Source organism: Colletotrichum acutatum (genome assembly GCF_030867785.1).
Source record: "Colletotrichum acutatum strain CBS 112980 chromosome Unknown BDZ83scaffold_3, whole genome shotgun sequence".
NCBI lineage: Eukaryota > Fungi > Ascomycota > Sordariomycetes > Glomerellales > Glomerellaceae > Colletotrichum > Colletotrichum acutatum.
Window position 1 is genome coordinate 351,748 of NW_026848997.1, and position 17,466 is coordinate 369,213.

The 17,466-nt window shown below is 54.1% G+C and overlaps 5 protein-coding genes across 5 annotated transcripts; 4 read left to right on the forward strand and 1 right to left on the reverse strand.

The window, feature by feature from the left end:
* Nucleotides 1-1,526: 1,526 nt before the first annotated feature.
* BDZ83DRAFT_715130 (peptidase M16 inactive domain-containing protein) lies at nucleotides 1,527-4,839 on the forward strand (the record flags this gene model as incomplete). The annotated part of the gene is made up of 4 exons (XM_060511712.1): nucleotides 1,527-1,802; nucleotides 1,905-2,759; nucleotides 2,828-4,463; nucleotides 4,520-4,839. 4 exons carry the CDS (start codon nucleotides 1,527-1,529, stop codon nucleotides 4,837-4,839), a joined length of 3,087 nt encoding a protein of 1,028 aa, XP_060371310.1.
* A 2,729-nt stretch (nucleotides 4,840-7,568) lies between these two features.
* Nucleotides 7,569-12,982, forward strand: BDZ83DRAFT_243963 (ubiquitin carboxyl-terminal hydrolase). The gene is made up of 4 exons (XM_060501891.1): nucleotides 7,569-8,164; nucleotides 8,230-10,304; nucleotides 10,358-11,744; nucleotides 11,795-12,982. Exons 1-4 carry the CDS (start codon nucleotides 7,891-7,893, stop codon nucleotides 12,595-12,597), a joined length of 4,539 nt encoding a protein of 1,512 aa, XP_060371311.1. The 5' UTR covers nucleotides 7,569-7,890; the 3' UTR covers nucleotides 12,598-12,982.
* Nucleotides 12,983-13,367: 385 nt separating this feature from the next.
* On the forward strand, nucleotides 13,368-14,132 carry BDZ83DRAFT_746661 (zinc-finger domain-containing protein; the record flags this gene model as incomplete). The annotated part of the gene is made up of 3 exons (XM_060513304.1): nucleotides 13,368-13,643; nucleotides 13,795-13,962; nucleotides 14,070-14,132. The coding sequence occupies 3 exons, from the start codon at nucleotides 13,368-13,370 to the stop codon at nucleotides 14,130-14,132; spliced, it is 507 nt and encodes a 168-aa protein (XP_060371312.1).
* Nucleotides 14,133-14,779: 647 nt separating this feature from the next.
* On the forward strand, nucleotides 14,780-15,817 carry BDZ83DRAFT_598573 (UPF0047 domain protein). The gene is made up of 3 exons (XM_060506957.1): nucleotides 14,780-15,445; nucleotides 15,531-15,593; nucleotides 15,652-15,817. Exons 1-3 carry the CDS (start codon nucleotides 14,945-14,947, stop codon nucleotides 15,748-15,750), a joined length of 663 nt encoding a protein of 220 aa, XP_060371313.1. The 5' UTR covers nucleotides 14,780-14,944; the 3' UTR covers nucleotides 15,751-15,817.
* A 194-nt stretch (nucleotides 15,818-16,011) lies between these two features.
* On the reverse strand, nucleotides 16,012-16,907 carry BDZ83DRAFT_715133 (cleavage and polyadenylation specificity factor subunit 5; the record flags this gene model as incomplete). The annotated part of the gene is made up of 2 exons (XM_060511713.1): nucleotides 16,012-16,301; nucleotides 16,370-16,907. 2 exons carry the CDS (start codon nucleotides 16,905-16,907, stop codon nucleotides 16,012-16,014), a joined length of 828 nt encoding a protein of 275 aa, XP_060371314.1.
* Nucleotides 16,908-17,466: the final 559 nt, after the last annotated feature.

Here is a 17,466-nt window from a genome sequence, read left to right on the forward strand (position 1 = left end):
CCGGTACCTTGGGTCGTACGGCGGTAGCGTCGCGGCGTCGCCCTGCGTCCCCACAGGCAGGTGGGCACGGTCCCTTTCTTTGGTTCTGAATCTGAGATTGCCGGTGGCGGCGGTGATGGTGGTGTTGGTGGTAGTGGTGGTAGTGGTGGTGTGCTTGATGGTGAGCCTTGAGGTTGTTTGGTCTTGGGGGTGATCCTTCTGCTTGCTTGTAAGGTAAGTTGCAACTGCTGTCGCTTGCTGTCGTGATCTGTTCATTGAATTGTCGCCGCTGCCCAGTCAGCATGAGTCGTTGCATCACTCGCGTCAGATGAGTGAGATGTGAGGTGTCGTCTGTAGCAGTAGTAGCAGCAGCAGCTCGAAAGAGAGATCTCTCTCCCCATCTCGCCTCGCTTTCCTCTAACCCTCGGTGGGCCCCTCCCCTCCTTCCACCCCAGCTAGAGTAGGTATGTAGACTGGACCCTCGAAAGTACTGGAAGTCTTGCTGAGTGACCACTGCCTCAGTGCCTGCACACCGGTCAGCGCTATTCCATTGCAATGGAGTTGCGGCAAGTGCTAACAGTGGATGCCCTGTGTCATTGGAAGGCGCAACTTGCGCCAGACGTTTCCGCTCTTTCCTTCCGATTCCCTGCACCTTAGCTGCATACCCACTGCACCTGCTTCTCGCTGCTCCCCCCTCCTGCATCTGCGCTGCACGCACTGCACGCACTGCACGCACTGCACGCACAGCAAGCCAACCCGCCAGCATCTTCCCGGCCGCCCCCAGTCGCAACTCCCCTCATCCTCTCCCATCTTCTGTCCTCTGCGATTGCGACTGACTGCAACTGACTGCTAGGTACGGGCTCCGACCCCGTCCCCGGTCCTACGGCTAAAGTACCTGGCTGTGTTGCCTACCTTACCTGCGTACCTTAGTTTCCCAAGGTATTCTTACTTGTACCTCAAGATTGAGAGTCTTGACACTTTTCACTCACTCGCACTCGCACCAACAAACCAACCGACTTGTATCCATCCGTACCTTACCTTGCCTACATACTCTGCATACCGCCTCCTATTCGCAGCTCCTTTTCTTCTCTTTCTTGATTCTTTTTCGGCTTGTTTGCATCTTTTACCCCTCTGCCCTAACTCACCTTACCTTGCTGTGTCTATTTCTCCGGTTCTCCCGTCCCGGCTGCATCTGCTGCATGTTGCGTCCCGTAGCCTCCAACCTGAGCCCGCGCCAGAGCCTGCGACGAATCCACAACCGCCCGACATCATCCACGTCCACGTCCCTGTCCCTCTTTCTCTTACTTCAAAAGTGGCGTTCCTCCCCCACTAAGTATACACACCCTGAGCTTTTGTCTCTTACAACGTGCCAGGCCATCAGCAGTCGTCTCCCGAACCGTCTTGCTGCAGCCCCGTGCCGGACTTTCTGCTCTGAAAAGTCGCCCACCTACACCACCATCTCGTTCCGTTCTTATACAACCTCCCGCTCCATCAGTAGCAAACCCACCATCTCATCTCACATAAACCACGGCGAACAGATCGCTGCCATGCCCAACGCCGATACCGCTGCCGCCGGGCACCCGGCCGGCTCAGCTATACCTCACCGCGAGCCCAGGCCCCAATCCGTCGAACGGGTGACGGATCACCTCGAGACCCCCTCCCTCGATGATCGTACCTACCGAGTCGTGAGGCTGTCCAACAAGCTCGAGGCCCTCCTGGTACACGACCCGGAGACGGACAAGGCCAGCGCCGCCCTTGACTGCAATGTTGGAAACTTCAGCGACGAGGAGGAGATGCCGGGAATGGCCCACGCCGTCGAACATGTACGGCCCCCCTCTCCGAGACTCTTCCTAGATTCAGAACCTCCCTGCCCCTACGCTCAACCTCTTTCCCGCTCTCCGTCACACTGACACTTGCATGCGTAGTTACTGTTCATGGGTACCAAGAAGTTTCCCATAGAAAACGAATACTCACAGTACCTCTCCAACAACTCGGGCAGCTCCAACGCTTACACCGGCGCAACCTCGACTAACTACTTCTTCGACGTCTCTGCAAAGCCTGCCAACGACCAGGAGCCAACAGCCGAGAACCCCTCGCCCTTCAAGGGAGCACTCGATCGCTTTGCGCAATTCTTCATTGAACCCCTGTTCCTCGAGTCGACCCTCGATCGTGAGCTGCGTGCGGTGGACTCGGAAAACAAGAAGAACCTGCAGAATGACCAATGGCGACTCCACCAGCTGGAGAAGTCTCTTTCCAATCCGAAGCACCCGTTTTGCCACTTCTCGACCGGCAATCTCGAGGTTCTCAAGGAAGACCCAGAGTCCAAGGGTGTCAATGTCCGAGCAAAGTTTATGGAGTTTCACGACAAGCACTACTCGGCAAACCGCATGAAGTTGGTGGTTCTGGGAAGAGAGCCTTTAGATGTTCTCGAGACATGGGTTGCCGAGTTCTTCTCCGGAGTTCCCAACAAGGACCTGGCGCCCAATAGGTGGGAGGCTGAGGTGCCCTTCCGCGAGAGTGAGCTGGGTATGCAAGTCTTTGCTAAGCCTGTCATGGATTCTCGCGAGCTGAACCTCTTCTTCCCATTCCTCGACGAGGAAAAGATGTATGAGTCGCAACCCAGTCGTTATGTGAGCCACCTGATCGGCCACGAGGGCCCTGGTAGCATCATGGCCTACGTCAAGGAAAAGGGCTGGGCCAATGGCCTGAGTGCCGGTGCTTACCCCGTCTGCCCGGGTTCACCTGGTATTTTCGACTGTCAGATTCGCCTGACAGAGGAGGTAAGTCCTGCAATGAGATGGCCGCCGCTTTGACACTACCCCACCTCGAATGCTGACGTACACCATAGGGTCTCAAAAACTACAAGGAGATTGTCAAGGTCTTCTTCCAATATGTTGCGCTTCTCCAGGAGGCGCCGCCCCAGGAATGGATCTTTGACGAACAGAAGGGCATGGCCGACGTCGACTTCAAATTCAAGCAAAAGACTCCAGCGAGCCGATTCACGAGCAAGATCAGTTCTGTCATGCAGAAACCTCTCCCGCGGGAATGGCTACTCAGCGGATACAGTCGGTTGAGGAAGTTCGATTCCGGTTTGATCGAAAAGGCCGTGGCATGTCTAAGACCAGACAACTTCCGTATGACTATTGTGTCACAAAAGTTTCCCGGTGACTGGAACCAGAAGGAGAAGTGGTACGGGACCGACTACCGCCACGAAAAGATCCCCGAGGACTTCATGGCCGAGATCAAGAAGGCCGTCTCAAGCCCTGCGTCGGAGAGACTTTCCGAGCTTCATCTTCCCCACAAGAACAACTTCATTCCCACGAAGCTCGAGGTCGAGAAGAAGGAGGTCAAGGAGCCAGCTCTGTCGCCGCGTGTCGTCCGAAGTGATGGCCTCGCTCGGACGTGGTTCAAGAAGGATGACACCTTTTGGGTGCCCAAGGCCAACTTGGTCATCAGCTGCCGGAACCCCAACATCTACTCCACCGCGGAGAACGCTGTCAAGGCAAGGTTCTTCACCGATCTGGTCCGCGATGCGTTGGAGGCGTACTCTTACGATGCCGAGCTTGCTGGCCTGCAGTACAGCGTCTCGCTCGACGCCAGAGGTCTCTTCCTTGACCTTAGCGGGTACAATGACAAGCTGGCCGTACTCCTGGAGCAGGTTTTGATCACGATCAGGGATCTGAAGATCAGAGACGAGAGATTCGACATTATCAAGGAGCGCCTGAATCGTGGATACAACAACTGGGAGCTACAGCAGCCGTTCAGCCAGGTCTCTGACTACACGACGTGGTTGAACTCTGAGCGCGACTACGTTGTGGAGGAGTACCTGGCTGAGCTGCCTAACATTACTGCTGAAGATGTTCGGCAATTCAAGAAGCAGATGCTTTCGCAGGTCCATATTGAGTCTTATGTCCACGGAAACTTGTACAAGGAAGATGCTCTCAAGCTCACCGACATGATTGAAACCGTCTTGAAGCCACGCGTTCTTCCGCGACCCCAGTGGCCAGTGATTCGGTCATTGGTCATCCCCCCTGGATCGAACTACGTATATAAGAAGACGCTCAAGGATCCGGCCAACGTCAACCACTGTATCGAAGTTTGGCTCTATGTTGGCGACAAGGGTGATAGAATGGTACGAGCCAAGACAATGTTGCTAGACCAAATGGCTCACGAGCCGGCCTTCGACCAGCTGCGAACCAAGGAGCAGCTTGGTTATGTCGTCTTTAGTGGAGTTCGAAGCTTCTCCACTACGTACGGCTTCAGGTTTATCATTCAAAGTGAACGGACACCCGAGTACCTTGAATCGAGAATCGAGGCCTTCCTCAACTTGTTCTCCAACACGTTGGACAATATGTCTGAGGCAGACTTTGAGGGTCACAAGCGCAGTCTAATTGTCCGGAGGCTCGAGAAGTTGAAGAATCTGGACCAGGAGAGCAGCAGACACTGGGCCCAGATTGCCAGTGAATATTACGACTTTGAGCTCCGTAAGTTGCCAAACATGAATATAGGAACAAGGAAAGTGCTGACGTTATTACAATAGCTCAAGAAGACGCCGCCCACATCAAGACGCTCACCAAGGCCGACATGTTGGAGTTCTTCCAGACGTACATCAAGCCCGGATCGGCAACACGGGCGAAGCTCTCGGTGCACTTGCGTGCACAGGCTACGGCGCCGGCCAAGGAGGGTGCTGAGGCCAAGGTCAATGGCGTCAGTAAAGACGAAGAGGCATTGCCGTCAAGTGAGACTCCACCGGTCGTTATCGAAGATGTTCGCAGTTTCCGAGCCAGCCTTGTTGCGACTAGTGGCGCGCGACCTGCTAAGGATTTGACCGAGTACGAAGACACTGATGCTAAGCTATGAGGAGAGAGAGGTGGATGAAGGTTGTTCAAGATGTTCATGCATACATGGTCAAACACACACAGGCGGCGTTGAGACTTTTCGGTAGTGTTTTTTAAGACGCATTTGCTAGAGAGACAACCGACTCAGGTCACACACTATGTTGTCTTCAGTCAAACAAGAGGTTGGAGAGATACAGCCGTCGGATTTGGTCCCGGGGTGTACAGGCATTCATGGATGGAATATAGGGAGCATGATGTTATGAGGCTTCACGGCATAGGATAGAACCCTAATAACTCTTAAAGCCCCTGGTTCCGTCTGTCCACATGGCGGACGGAAAGGAAAACTACTCTCCAATTACTACCTGAGGTAGCTTTGGGGGAAGAGAAGTCGAATAGAAAAAGTAAAGCTCCAGCATGCTATACCTATGGAAGTTTGACGGGATGTGATGATTACCCCGGGTAATAACTACCGAGAATGACCCCTGCTTGAAGATCAGACTTCACGAGTCAGCTATGGACAGGAAGTGGCGAGTGCTCGGGTGTATCTCTGGACGAGTTGATCGAAAGTGAGGATGTTCAAGCACGCAGTAGGACATGATGAACAAGTGAGATTTCATTCATGATAGTCTTTACGCAGCCTGAGTGAGGTATGGGACTATTTGTGGCAGATCACTGTCAGTGAGGGACGCCATTTCCGAGACGATGAGAGTGCTTGTTGTAGCTGACGTCAGGTGGGATGGGAACGCATAGTGGGGGCCTAAGGGCGCTTGGACTTGAGATTGCATGGAACTGATTTTTTTTTTAAAAAATAATAAAAAAAAACGTTGCAGTCAATGGTCGTCAATTCCTTCCTTCTTACGGGAAGTTGAGTTGAGTGTGGGGATGGATGGTGGGCTGAAGTGCAGGAAGGAGCACAAGATCGGGGGGATCTGGAAAAAAAAAAACTTGGATACCTTTTTTCTGCTTTTCTTTCCTTCCCCCCTCACCATACCCGGTCCCCTCTTTCTCCAATGCAGAATACGTGCCTTCCCTGTAAACTTCTTGACCGTCTCTTTCCTTTTTTATTTTTGACTCCATGTGTTGAACGTCTCAGTGGGGGGAGTAGAAAATTGTGTGAGGTCTCTTCCGTCCCATTTTGGACGAATTGGAGTTGGTGTGAGGAATTCTGCTCTTTTGCTCTTTACCGAGTATTCCCTACGAGTAGTTGTACGAATAGACGGGACATCTCGTTTGGCCTTGGTCAGGGCAAGCAGACCCAATACTGGGCTAGATGGTGAGAAGGATCTGAGGTGATGGTACCTTCAATGCTATCCAGGCATGATTATGCCAACGGAGAGCATTTATTCAGACGAAGGGAAGGAACTGAAATATGTTTTATGACATCCGCCACTTCCTCCTATGACGAGCCTTTGAGCCGCAGTCGCACTCTGGATGCCTTGTCAAGTCATTCGTCCAATCGTCAGGTCAGCACAGGTCAGGCCAGGCCACTCCTCGATCCTAGACCAATATAGAAAACAGAAAGAGAGAGGGGGGGGGGCAGCTGAGATGCTTTGGGGGTGGTGGAAATGGTCTAAACTCGTGCGTCAAGTCTCTTGCCCCGCACTGACTAAAATCCAAAAGTCCGCATCCAGAATTTGTTGCCTTTGCTGCCTTTGTAGCATTGAATTGGTACGTGGGCTCCCCCAACAGCCCGGGCAATAGATGATGTATTACTTGAGCAGTACCTTACGAAATAATAGTAGCAGCGCTGCTTGCTTTGTATCTGTGTGTATACGCAGTATGACAGTAGGTAAAAGGTGCTGTGCAAAGTTGTGACAAGCAGATAAAATGTGACCTGGCTGAGTGAGACCTTGGACCTTTCAACCCACACGCCTCTCTCTCTCTCTCTCTCGGTTCAATCCGTTTAGTCTCTCTCTCTCACCACTCTTCCTCGCTCTTTCCCATCCCTCTTGCCTAGGTCACAAAATACATGTAGAGATAGAAGGCACTGGACTGGGGCATCTCAATCTGCCCCAACTCAAACACACCCACATCCGTTCACCCTCCCGTCACCAGCTCACGTCCCCTTTACACACACCTCACACTGGGACACCGCCCGACCTGCCTTAGACTGGACGAGCACGCACAGCGCATTTACAGCACGGCACAGCACAGCACAGCAAAACACAGCACAACTCTGGCCGTCCAGTTGCAATTAGATCCAAATCCAATTGCTGCCCGCTGCCCTCACGAGTCACCTTACCCTCTTCCACTGTCTGTCGGCATCTTACCTATTCCATCAGACCCTCCCACTTTCTTCTCTCCACCCCACAGCCCACCCCCAAAGTGCAGTCGTCTTTCTGTGTCTGGACGTCCTCAGCTGTAATTAATTCTCTTTCTCCCCGACAGGACCTGCCACTGCACTTGCACTTGCACCTGCACACCCCCATCGGCTTTGCGGCTTGCCCTACCTTACCTCACAGGATTACAGTGCCCGAGGTACCGTCGATTCTTCCCCACGAGGTCCAGTACTGCTGGGCTGAGCCTCGAATTGAACCGGATCCTCTTGTGAACCCGAATCTGGTCCTGGATCTGGCTGCACCACACATGCAATACGCCCTCTCCCACCCTCTGTCACCGCACCCAATTTTCCCCCGCTGCCACTCCGGAGCTGCACAGGCAGCTCACCTTCACCACGTCTTCCTCAAAGAAGAGAAAGATCTCTCGCAATCAGACGCGCACCGACGACACATCTAATCCATCTTCTCCCGACACCGTCCTGCCGTCGTGCGAGCCAAACGACGATCCAGCCTTCTCCTTCTCTGCCGCCCACTCCACCGACGGCCTGTCGACCCCTACATACCTTCGAGGCGACTCGTACCCAGCATCAAGCCTACCTGCGCGCCTGCAGACTGGCTCCCTCGTCTCTACCGAATACGCTTCAAGCACAGCAGCCTCATCACCTTGTGGTGTTGCCGACCTGTCCATTGACAGCGACCGAGGAGGCGATATTTCTGGCACAGAGACTGGCACTGCGCTGACGTCCCATTCAGCCAGAAGCCGGTCTCCCTTCAACGTTTCCCGCCGCGCCATCATGACCAGTGATGCCAACCCTCACCAGCGTTCCTCCTCTCCCTTGAAACGAAGAGCCTCCAGCATGGATCCCGATGCCGATGTCAGTATGAAGGAGGAAGATGTCGAGATGGCCTCCACCAACCACCACCAGCAGCAGCAGCAGCAGCAGCAACAGTCAGCCGAGGGTGCCGAGTCAGCCCCGGCTTCCTCCAACACACACTTGCCTAGGGCTATGAGTGTCGACCTGCCCGATAATGTTGCAAAAGGAGCATCCAACAAATCCAATGACAAAGGTACGAGTATCTTCGGTTGTGAGACTATATAGATGGCTTTTCGCTGACCAAGGGTTTCCTGGCAGATCTTCCCCCTCTCGAAGATCAAATCAAGACCATTCAGACCCTCCTCAAGGCCTTCAACGACGAACCCCCGAAAGTTGGCGATGTCGCATACGTTGTGTCGAGATCATGGGTGGAAAAGGCTTTGGCGCTTGGCGGAGACCCCAAGTTTGCCAAGAAAGAGACGATAAACGAGCCGCTAGGCCCCGTGGACAATTCCGATCTCATTCTCGAGGTCCTGTCCCAGCCCAGCGGTGACGACTTTGTCCGGATGAAGCCTGGTACTGGCATGGAGGAGTGCGAGCTCTTCCCGGAAGACGCCTGGACGCTCGTCTCCGAGTGGTATGGCGTCGGTGAGGGACAGAAGCCCATTGTGCGCAGCGCTATCAACGCGGCGCCCGATTCGACGAGCGAGAAGAACGTCATGTTTGAGCTGAACCCGCCCGTCTTCACAATCCACAGACTCTGGTCCATGGCGAGTCCTTTCAAGATTAAGGACGAGCTGAAGAGCAAGGAGCCCCTCGTCCTGGCCCGGAGTGCCACCACACCCTACAATCCATTCTATAAAGAGCTGAAGGAGCTCACCGGGGTCCCTCTGGATCGTAAGATGAGGGTCTGGCAGCTCACTCAACAGCCCGAGGCGCAAGAGTCATCACCTCGGTCTGCCCTCACACCGCCTGATTCCCCAAACCCGGACAAGGACAGCGAGAGTTCGTCGGGCCCTTGGCAACGCATGCTCGTGGAGGTGCCCAGCTTCACAAAGGTCAACGGCGGAGACCGACAGTTAGTACCTGCGGTGGACAACACTTCCAACCCCAATTACAACGGCAACTCTCCCCTCTCGGTCTACGGACTGATGCAAGACATGACTCTCGTCATTGATGAAGAAATTGCGAAGAACGCATGGGTCTCAACCTACTTCAAAAATGGCAAAAACGACAAGGTTCTGGCATCTAGAGGCTCTGCCACGAGCCTGAAGGCCAACAGCAGTGGAAGAAGCAGCCCTGCTCCTCAAGGGCCCATTACTCGAGGCCGGACCCAGCAGAAGAAGAAACCTGGCCGGGGCTTAGGCGCCGTAGGTCTTCAGAACCTTGGCAATACCTGTTATATGAATTCGGCCCTGCAGTGCGTCCGCAGCGTCGAGGAATTGACAAAGTACTTCTTGACGGACAAGTACAAAGAGGAGCTCAACAAGGGTAACCCGCTTGGTTACAAAGGACAGGTGGCCATGGCTTACGGTGGACTTCTTAAGGAGATTTACAACGAGTCGAGAGGCGCAGTCAGTCCTCGCGACTTCAAGAACACAGTCGGTCGCGCTCGCGCCACTTTCCAGGGCTGGGGTCAACAAGATACCCAAGAGTTCCTCGGGTTCCTTCTCGACGCTTTACAAGAGGACCTCAGTCGTATCCATAAGAAACCTTACATTGAGAAGCCGGACTCGACAGACGACATGATCGGTGACGAGGAGGCCATTCGCAAGATGGCTGAGGAGGTGTGGGACATCACTCGGAAGCGCGATGACTCCGTGATTGCAGACCTCTTCACTGGCTTGTACAAGTCCACTCTCAAGTGCCCGACATGCGACAAAATCAGCATTACTTTCGATCCTTTCAACAACCTTACTTTGCCGCTACCCATGGAGGATATGTGGAGCCGGCCTGTCAAGTTCTATCCGCTCAACGACGTGCCTGTGAAGTTTGAGATCGAGCTGCCGAAGCACAGCGCCATTGAGTTATTGAAGAAGGCGCTCTCAGACAAGACGGGTGTGCCTGTGGAATTGTTGATGGGAGCAGAAGAGTTCAAGGGCAAGTTCTTCAAGGTCTACTCCGACGCCACCTCGGTTTCGGAGGAGATTCAGTCCAACGATATACCTGCTTTCCACGAGCTGGAATCGTCGCCGACCAACTACCCTCCCAAGCAGAAGAAGATGGGTACGCCCAGCTCGATGCTAGAGATCAGCGATGAGCCATGGGTTGACCCACGCACCGAGCGTTTGCTGGTTCCTGTTCTTCACCGCAAGAAGACGGGCAACACTTACAGATCGAGGGGAGACGATATTGCAGCACCCCCTCACTTCATTGTTGTTACACCCGAGGAGGTAAGCTGAACACTACTTCTTATGACACTTGTGTGAAACTAATAGCACCCTAGTCCCGCGATGAGGACGTCATTCGTCGCAAGGTTTTGGAAAAGGTTGCTACGTTCTCTACCTGGTCCGAATTTGAGGAAATCGACGAAAGCACCGATGCGGATATGGTCATCACATCCCAGTCAGATGCTGACTCGTCAGGAGACAGTAAGGTTGTCTCTAACTCGGTCGAAGGCGAGGATGACTTGGTGAACGTTTCTGTCGGCGCAGGCGAGCAACAGCAGACCCGGCGACCTACCCTGAAGCAGTTCAACATTCGCCGCCCGAAGTGGGCGAATCCCAAGGAGTACCTTCCGCCTCACCTCCAGAACTTGTTCGAGCTCAGCTTCTTTGGCGAGAGTAATGACTATGGGTTGCCCGTTGGCTGGAACACGGTGGACGACAATAAAAGCTTTCGTCTCCTATCTTCTCGCGCCCCGGAACTCCCCAACGAAGATTCGAACAGCCCTGGCTCCACCAACGGTGCAGATAGTGAGCACGAGAGTGTCAGCGAAGAGACTACTCCGCAGTCTGTTGATGAGCAGACCCGCATGGCGGAGGAGTCAGAAGAGGATGAGCCCGTTCGCGTCATCAAGGTATATATTCACCGGGCGAGCGCAACGGCAGGAGAAGCGGCACAAGCTAACATTACACAGCCAATGAACCGCGGAAGGGGCAATCACAAGGTCGGCGGAGCTCGCCGAAAGAACAACAAGGGCAACAAGACCTACGGAAAGAGGGGCGGCAAGCGTCGCAACAGAGACTCGCGGAACAGCAAAGAGCAGTCCTTCCACGTGGTCGACGTTGAGCCTCAACCATCGCCTGAGGACGATGTTCGCGGTGGCCCGCTCGTCCGCCTGGATGAGGGCATTGTCGTCGATTGGTCTGAGGAAACTTGGGACTTGGTCTTTGGCAAGGAGTCAGTGCGCGACACCGATGACAACCGTGGCTCAAAGACCTTCACTGAGCCGGAAGAGCTCAAGGACCCCGTCTTGGAACAGAAGCGTAAGTCGCGGATGGCTCGCAAGAAGCAGGGTATTACCCTTGAGGAGTGCTTGGACGAGTTCGAGAAGGCCGAAGTCTTGTCTGAGCAGGACATGTGGTATTGTCCACGCTGCAAGGAGCATCGACGTGCTAGCAAAAAGTTCGATCTCTGGAAGACGCCAGATATCCTCGTTGTCCATTTGAAGCGGTTTAGCAGTGCTGGCTGGCGCCGCGACAAGCTTGACGTTTTGGTGGACTTCCCCATCGAGGGTCTCGACCTTCACAAGCGGGTTCTCTGCCAGGAGACGGGCAAGGAAGAGATCTACGACCTCATCGCGGTTGACGATCACTTTGGTGGCCTCGGCGGTGGCCACTACACTGCTTACGGGCGAAACTTTGTTGACGGCCAGTGGTATAACTACAATGGTTGGTTGGTCCTTTGCAGAACATGACTTCTCGTACTCACTATTTTGCAGATACCTCGGCCAGTAAGACTTCGCCCGAGAGCGTCGTTACAAGAGCGGCCTACCTGCTCTTCTACCGGCGTCGGTCCGAGGGCCCATTGGGCGGCCCTCGCTTCAAGGAGATCTTCGACAAGTTCGACAAGGATGGAGAAGACGATGATGAAGAGGACACCGATTCGGGGGAAGATCAACGTCTCGTCGGGGGCTCCTCCCTAACTGGATCGTCGAGACTTGGGATCGGAGCCGAAGCAACTCACCCGCGCGGAAATCGTGGTTTGGCTAGTAACACAATGTCCACGGCCAACCCGGGTGCAGAGGATGAATTGCCACCTTATGAGGGTAGCTCCAGCACCAATGTTGGTAGCGACAACATCCAAAACAGTATTGAGGATGAGGGCATCGGCATGACGGACTACAACGGAGACTCGACTGCATTCTCAGCTACGCAGGGCTGGAATTGGAATTCCTTGGACTCCGCTGACGGAAACAACAACTCCCTTGGTCTGGACGGGTACGGTAGTGATGACGCACAGCCAGACTCGTCAGACGAGCGCGAAGTCGGCAACGACACTGATATGCAATTTGATGAGACCATGGGAGATTACGAGACCGCCCATGATGAGGCGCCTCCGCCACCCGACTTTGGCGCCCAGGTTGGTCTATCAGAGATCCAAACCGCCGCATGGGCCCGTCAGAACAATGCAGAGGTCATATCTGTGCCAGCTGCAGATGAAGATGCCGCTTCCACAGAGGCAGCCGAGATCCATCTCGACGACGACGCGGAGGCGCACGGACAGACTACTCGGTCACACTAGTTCTTGCCGATGGATCTGCTAGATGATTGCGATGTATTGTGATTTCAAGAAGAAACCTGTTGTCCGCTTCGGCGTCGCAGAGAGAAACGAAGAGACGCCTGGACGTATACCAAGATGCGAGCACAGCAAATGTGTTCATGGGGCTATGAACAAGTACTGAGGGTGTTGGTTCATGGGAGGAGGGTTGCATTACACAAAACAAAAGCAGAAAGGATACAATGAGGCGTAAATAGAGATAGAGTCCCCCTCATGCCCTGGCATATACGAGGCTAGTCTTCCATGGCCTCGTTGGTTTTTATTGGAGTATCGGTTGCATGACGGCACGTGTGTATGACTTTTGATTATAATGTTATGTTATAAGAGGATATGGTAAATCCTTAAAAGACTGGCTGTGTATCCTGCATGTGAAACATGTGTTTTTGGGATTAATGATTGGAGCGGTTGTTGACTGACAACGTTGGTCAACCACCTCAAGGAAAAGGCCCGGATTCTAGGGTACCTGGTGCGAGTGAGATTTAAAAACACAGCCTTGACTCCCAGTACCTACCAGAAGGTCCATCAGGTCCGTGCTCCATGGGTGGGTCCGCAACTCGGTCGACGGGGCATCAATTCTTCCCGACGAATGACAGCAGGTGTAATCAATTGCTTCAGCGAACACCAAGCTATCCCCAGAAACCCGAGAGAGTGTTGAAGCCAGGACCGGAATCGAATTGACGACCGCCCCTCGAATCCGACATCAGTCCCCACAACTCAATTGAGCACAGCACAGCATGTTGTCGGCATCCAGACGAGCAGCGACGAGCGCCCTGTCGCGGCAGCTCCGCGTCGCCTCGAGACCCTTTACCGTGTCGACGACGGTCCGCACGACCGAGAGACCCGCCGTCGTCGAGAAGAACGAGGCCGCGACGCCCCAGGTCGCTGAGAACACCGTCCCCGAGACGGTCGGGCAGGCGCCGAACCGGTCGCTTGTCTGGTCGCGCAGCCAGAAGCCCCGCGCCGAGGCCATGACTGGTCCGCGGTTTGAGCAGACTGATTTCGCCCTCCAGGTGAGCAAAGCGACGCCGACGACCCCCGGGATGAGTAGAGAGAAGCGAGAATGATGGAAGAGGGGAGCCAATTGCTTGGAGATTCGATTGCTGGAGAGGGTTGAGAAGTCTATAAGAAATCAGGAACTGACGTGTGTCGACGACATCATAGCCACAACCTCACTCCGCGATGGAGCTCGTTCACAAGGAGCCCGTCCGGTGGACCCACGCCCGTGTTGTGGCATGCGACGGCGGCGGCGGACCGTCTGGTCACCCTAGAATCTTCATCAACACTGACAAGCCGGAGATTTCGAGCTGCAACTACTGCGGACTTCCTTTTGTATGTTGCCCTCCCTCCCTTTTATCATGGACACACCATAATGGGTGGGAAGAGGAATTATGGGTACCGTAGAGTAATGGGGATAAGCTAATTGATGAAATGACTAGGCCAACGAGCACCACCGCAAGCACCTCGAATCCCTCCCCGAGACCTCGTACCCCCTCGCATAGAGCTATCAATAGCTGTGGGTGGTGGACGGGACTGTTGGCAACGGCAATAGTGACAGTGGCATGGAGTCGCCAGCTTTGGGACGAAAAGAGAGCGTTTAGACACTGTGTGCTGTGCGACGGGCTGGGCCGTGGGCTGTGTAGATATAGCAGGATCAGAGTTGCTTCGGGTTGAACCAATTTTACAATTTCTATTCAAGATGAGCAGATGTTTGAGTTTCTAAAATTTTGAGGGTTTGGTGGCGCGCAGCATGACTGCCATCTTCCATCTGCCTAGAGTACGCGAGTTGCAGACAGCTTGACTTTTTGGAGATTTGCTGTATGATATACAGGCATCGTGAGAAGGACGTTGATGAGATGGCCAATGCGGATTGTCATGAAAACTCATCGCCTTCTTGGCCGTTTCAAGAGTAATTTACGTCTTTCGGAAAGATGCATTGAAAAGGTTGCCGGACAGCGAATTGGCATTCGTCACGGTGCACTGCAGAAAGTGACTTTTAATTTCACCATGACATGCTGCACCACCAGCTTCCATGGGCATTGAATCACTTCGATAAGGAGACATTACATAGATTCAATAGGTACAAATGACAGAAAACCGTTAGAAATGATTTTGAGATATGTCACTTTACCCAACTAACGGGGTCCGAGGTCATATCAGTACTAATTCCTGCATCTTTTGCGTCAGTGTAGAATCGTCCAATCTGCTGCTTCCCCAAGGTAATCTGACCTCACTTTATCCATCAAACCTGCCCCACCAGATCGGAGACCAGCGCGCGCCCGCATTCATTTTCCACACTCCAAACACGAACGCAATGTCTCCGACGACACCACAAAACAACCGTAACCATACCTCACAAACGACGACCCTACTCATCCTCTGCTTCATCATCATCTGCCTCTTTCCAAACTTATTTCACTTTCTCTGGAACCTGCCTCTCACGGCCCTAGGCTACGCATTCTCAACAAGCAGCAGCAGCAGTAGCAGTTCAAAACCCCCACGTCATACCCCACCAACTACAACCATCATGACGGGCTCCTGGTTCCAAAAGCAGTTCTCCCTGCCCGCCCGCTCGCGCGGCTCCTACCTCATCACGGACGAGATCGTCGGCGCCCTCCCGGAGCTCAAGAACTACAAGGTCGGCATCCTCCACCTCTTTGTCCAGCACACGAGCTGCGCCCTCAGCCTCAACGAGAACTGGGACGACGACGTCCGCGCCGACATGAGCGATGCGCTGGACCGCATCGCGCCCGAGGCAGGGCCCAAAGGTCAGGAGCTGTACCGTCACAGCGCCGAGGGTCCCGATGACATGCCGGTGAGACTTTTTTGCAACCCCGTTTCTCGTCCATCTTTTTTCGATGAGGTGTTGCAGCGTGATGGTCTAATATCATGTGTCACAGGCTCACATCAAGAGCGCTCTGGTTGGCGCGAGTGTTACCATCCCGATCAAGGATGGCAAGCTGGTAAGTCTGATTGCAAAAGGTCGAAATGCTGGATCTCCGGCTCACTTACATTGTCTAGGCCACCGGAACTTGGCAAGGAATCTGGTACCTGGAGTTCAGGGCCAGCAAGCATCAGCGCCGCCTTGTGGCCACCATCCAGGGAGAGCCCAAGGCGTGAGTTTCTTAAGTGTTATGCAGATAGACCGAGAACCTGGAATGAAAAAAAAAAAAAAAGAATTCACCAATCCCACTTTCAAACAATGAATACCATTCTATGTGGTGTCGATCGATGCAAATATCGCGTCAAACCTATTGTACAGTCCTACCGGTCTACTTATGGCACTTTTGTGACCTACGCCCAAACGCCTCGCCCCTGATCCCTTTTCATGAGAAGCCCCTCTCCTTCTGCGTACGCACTTTATGTGACCCGCAACTCGTACTACTGCTGCTGCTGCTGCTCGCCGTTCTCCTCTTCGTCTCCCTTGGCCTCCTGCATGTCCGTGTCGTCGCCGCTCGCCAACACCTTTGTCCTCGGGACGTATCCTTCCGGTGCGCTCGCGCCGGGCGTAGCAGCGACGATGTTGCCGTTCTCGTCGACAAACTCGAAGTTGTATCTGCTGAGGAGATGGGGGATCGCGGACAGCTGGGGGCCGTATCTCGCCGTGTTGTCGTAGAGCTCGAACAGGGGGACTGCGAGGAGTTTCATGTTCTTGGGGACGCTAAGCACCTCTGTTGGGGGACACGGGTTAGCAAATAGTGTTGCTGCTGTTGCTGTCACGGGTTTTCATAGAACGTACTACTCTTGGGCAACTGGATAAAGTAAAGCTTCTTGCATTCCTTTGGCCGAGTCACATGCGCCGGGACAAAGGGGTACATGAAAGTCTCAAAGTTGGGCCGCCACCACTGGGCCAGGCAATCGCCGACTTGCCAGTCGGCAGGCTCCTCGCCCTCGCCGATGCGGCCGACGGGAGCGAGGCGCTCGTCGAGGCGGGCCTTGAACCCTTCGACCTCGTCGTCCTCGGGGCGGAGGTAGTCTCCGGGGAGCTTGAAGAAGGCGTTTGCGATTTGCAGCATGAGGATGTGCGGGTGGTTGTGCTCGTGGCAGACGAGGATGCCCTCGCAGGTGCGGCGCATGCCGTGCTGGGTGTAGTGCTCCTCGAGGCGCTTGAGGCGGGCGATGACGGAGGGGTCTTCCTCGGGCTGGGTCTCCTTGACGCCGAAGGTGTAGTTGGAGAGCGGGTAGAGGCGGATCGTGTCTGGTTGATTTGAGTTGAAGGAGAGGGGGATGATGGGCGCGTGGCCCGATTGCAGGGCCGTGGTTGTAATCGTCGACATTGTGGCTGTCGTCCCTGTGTGTATGTTCTTGGATGATTCTCGTGGATGCGCGCGATGAGCGGGAAATGCTTATAGGAAAGTTTGTAGCCGATCACCAGGTTCGGTTTTGGGGAAGGAAGGCGCGTTGGACAGGGCTGGGGAAGCTGAGCTAAAGCACGGAGGTGTTGGAGCTTCCACGATTCGACTAGGAGGCACGGGTTGGCGAACGGGGAAGGCGGTGGGGTTTGAACCCCTGGTACCCCGGCCCCACCATCCGGACCTCTTTCACCGAGGTGAGCGGCCCAAGTCCAACGACACGCCTTGCTTTACATCGAGAAGCACGGCTGCATGGATTGTACCGCTGTGTTTTACAGTCCCTATCACATTTGTGTGTTTTTGTTTCTAATATGACTCATAACGCAAGTGACACGATTCGTTCTTTCTTTTGCATCCTCCCGAGAAAATGAAATAACTCGATAGTTAGGAAGACTTACTACTGGACTTTCATGCTTCCGCCTGTTGGTCTAGCCTCAATATTTTCTCAAAATCTATCGGTGAAATGCTTTTCGCTGCGTGTTCA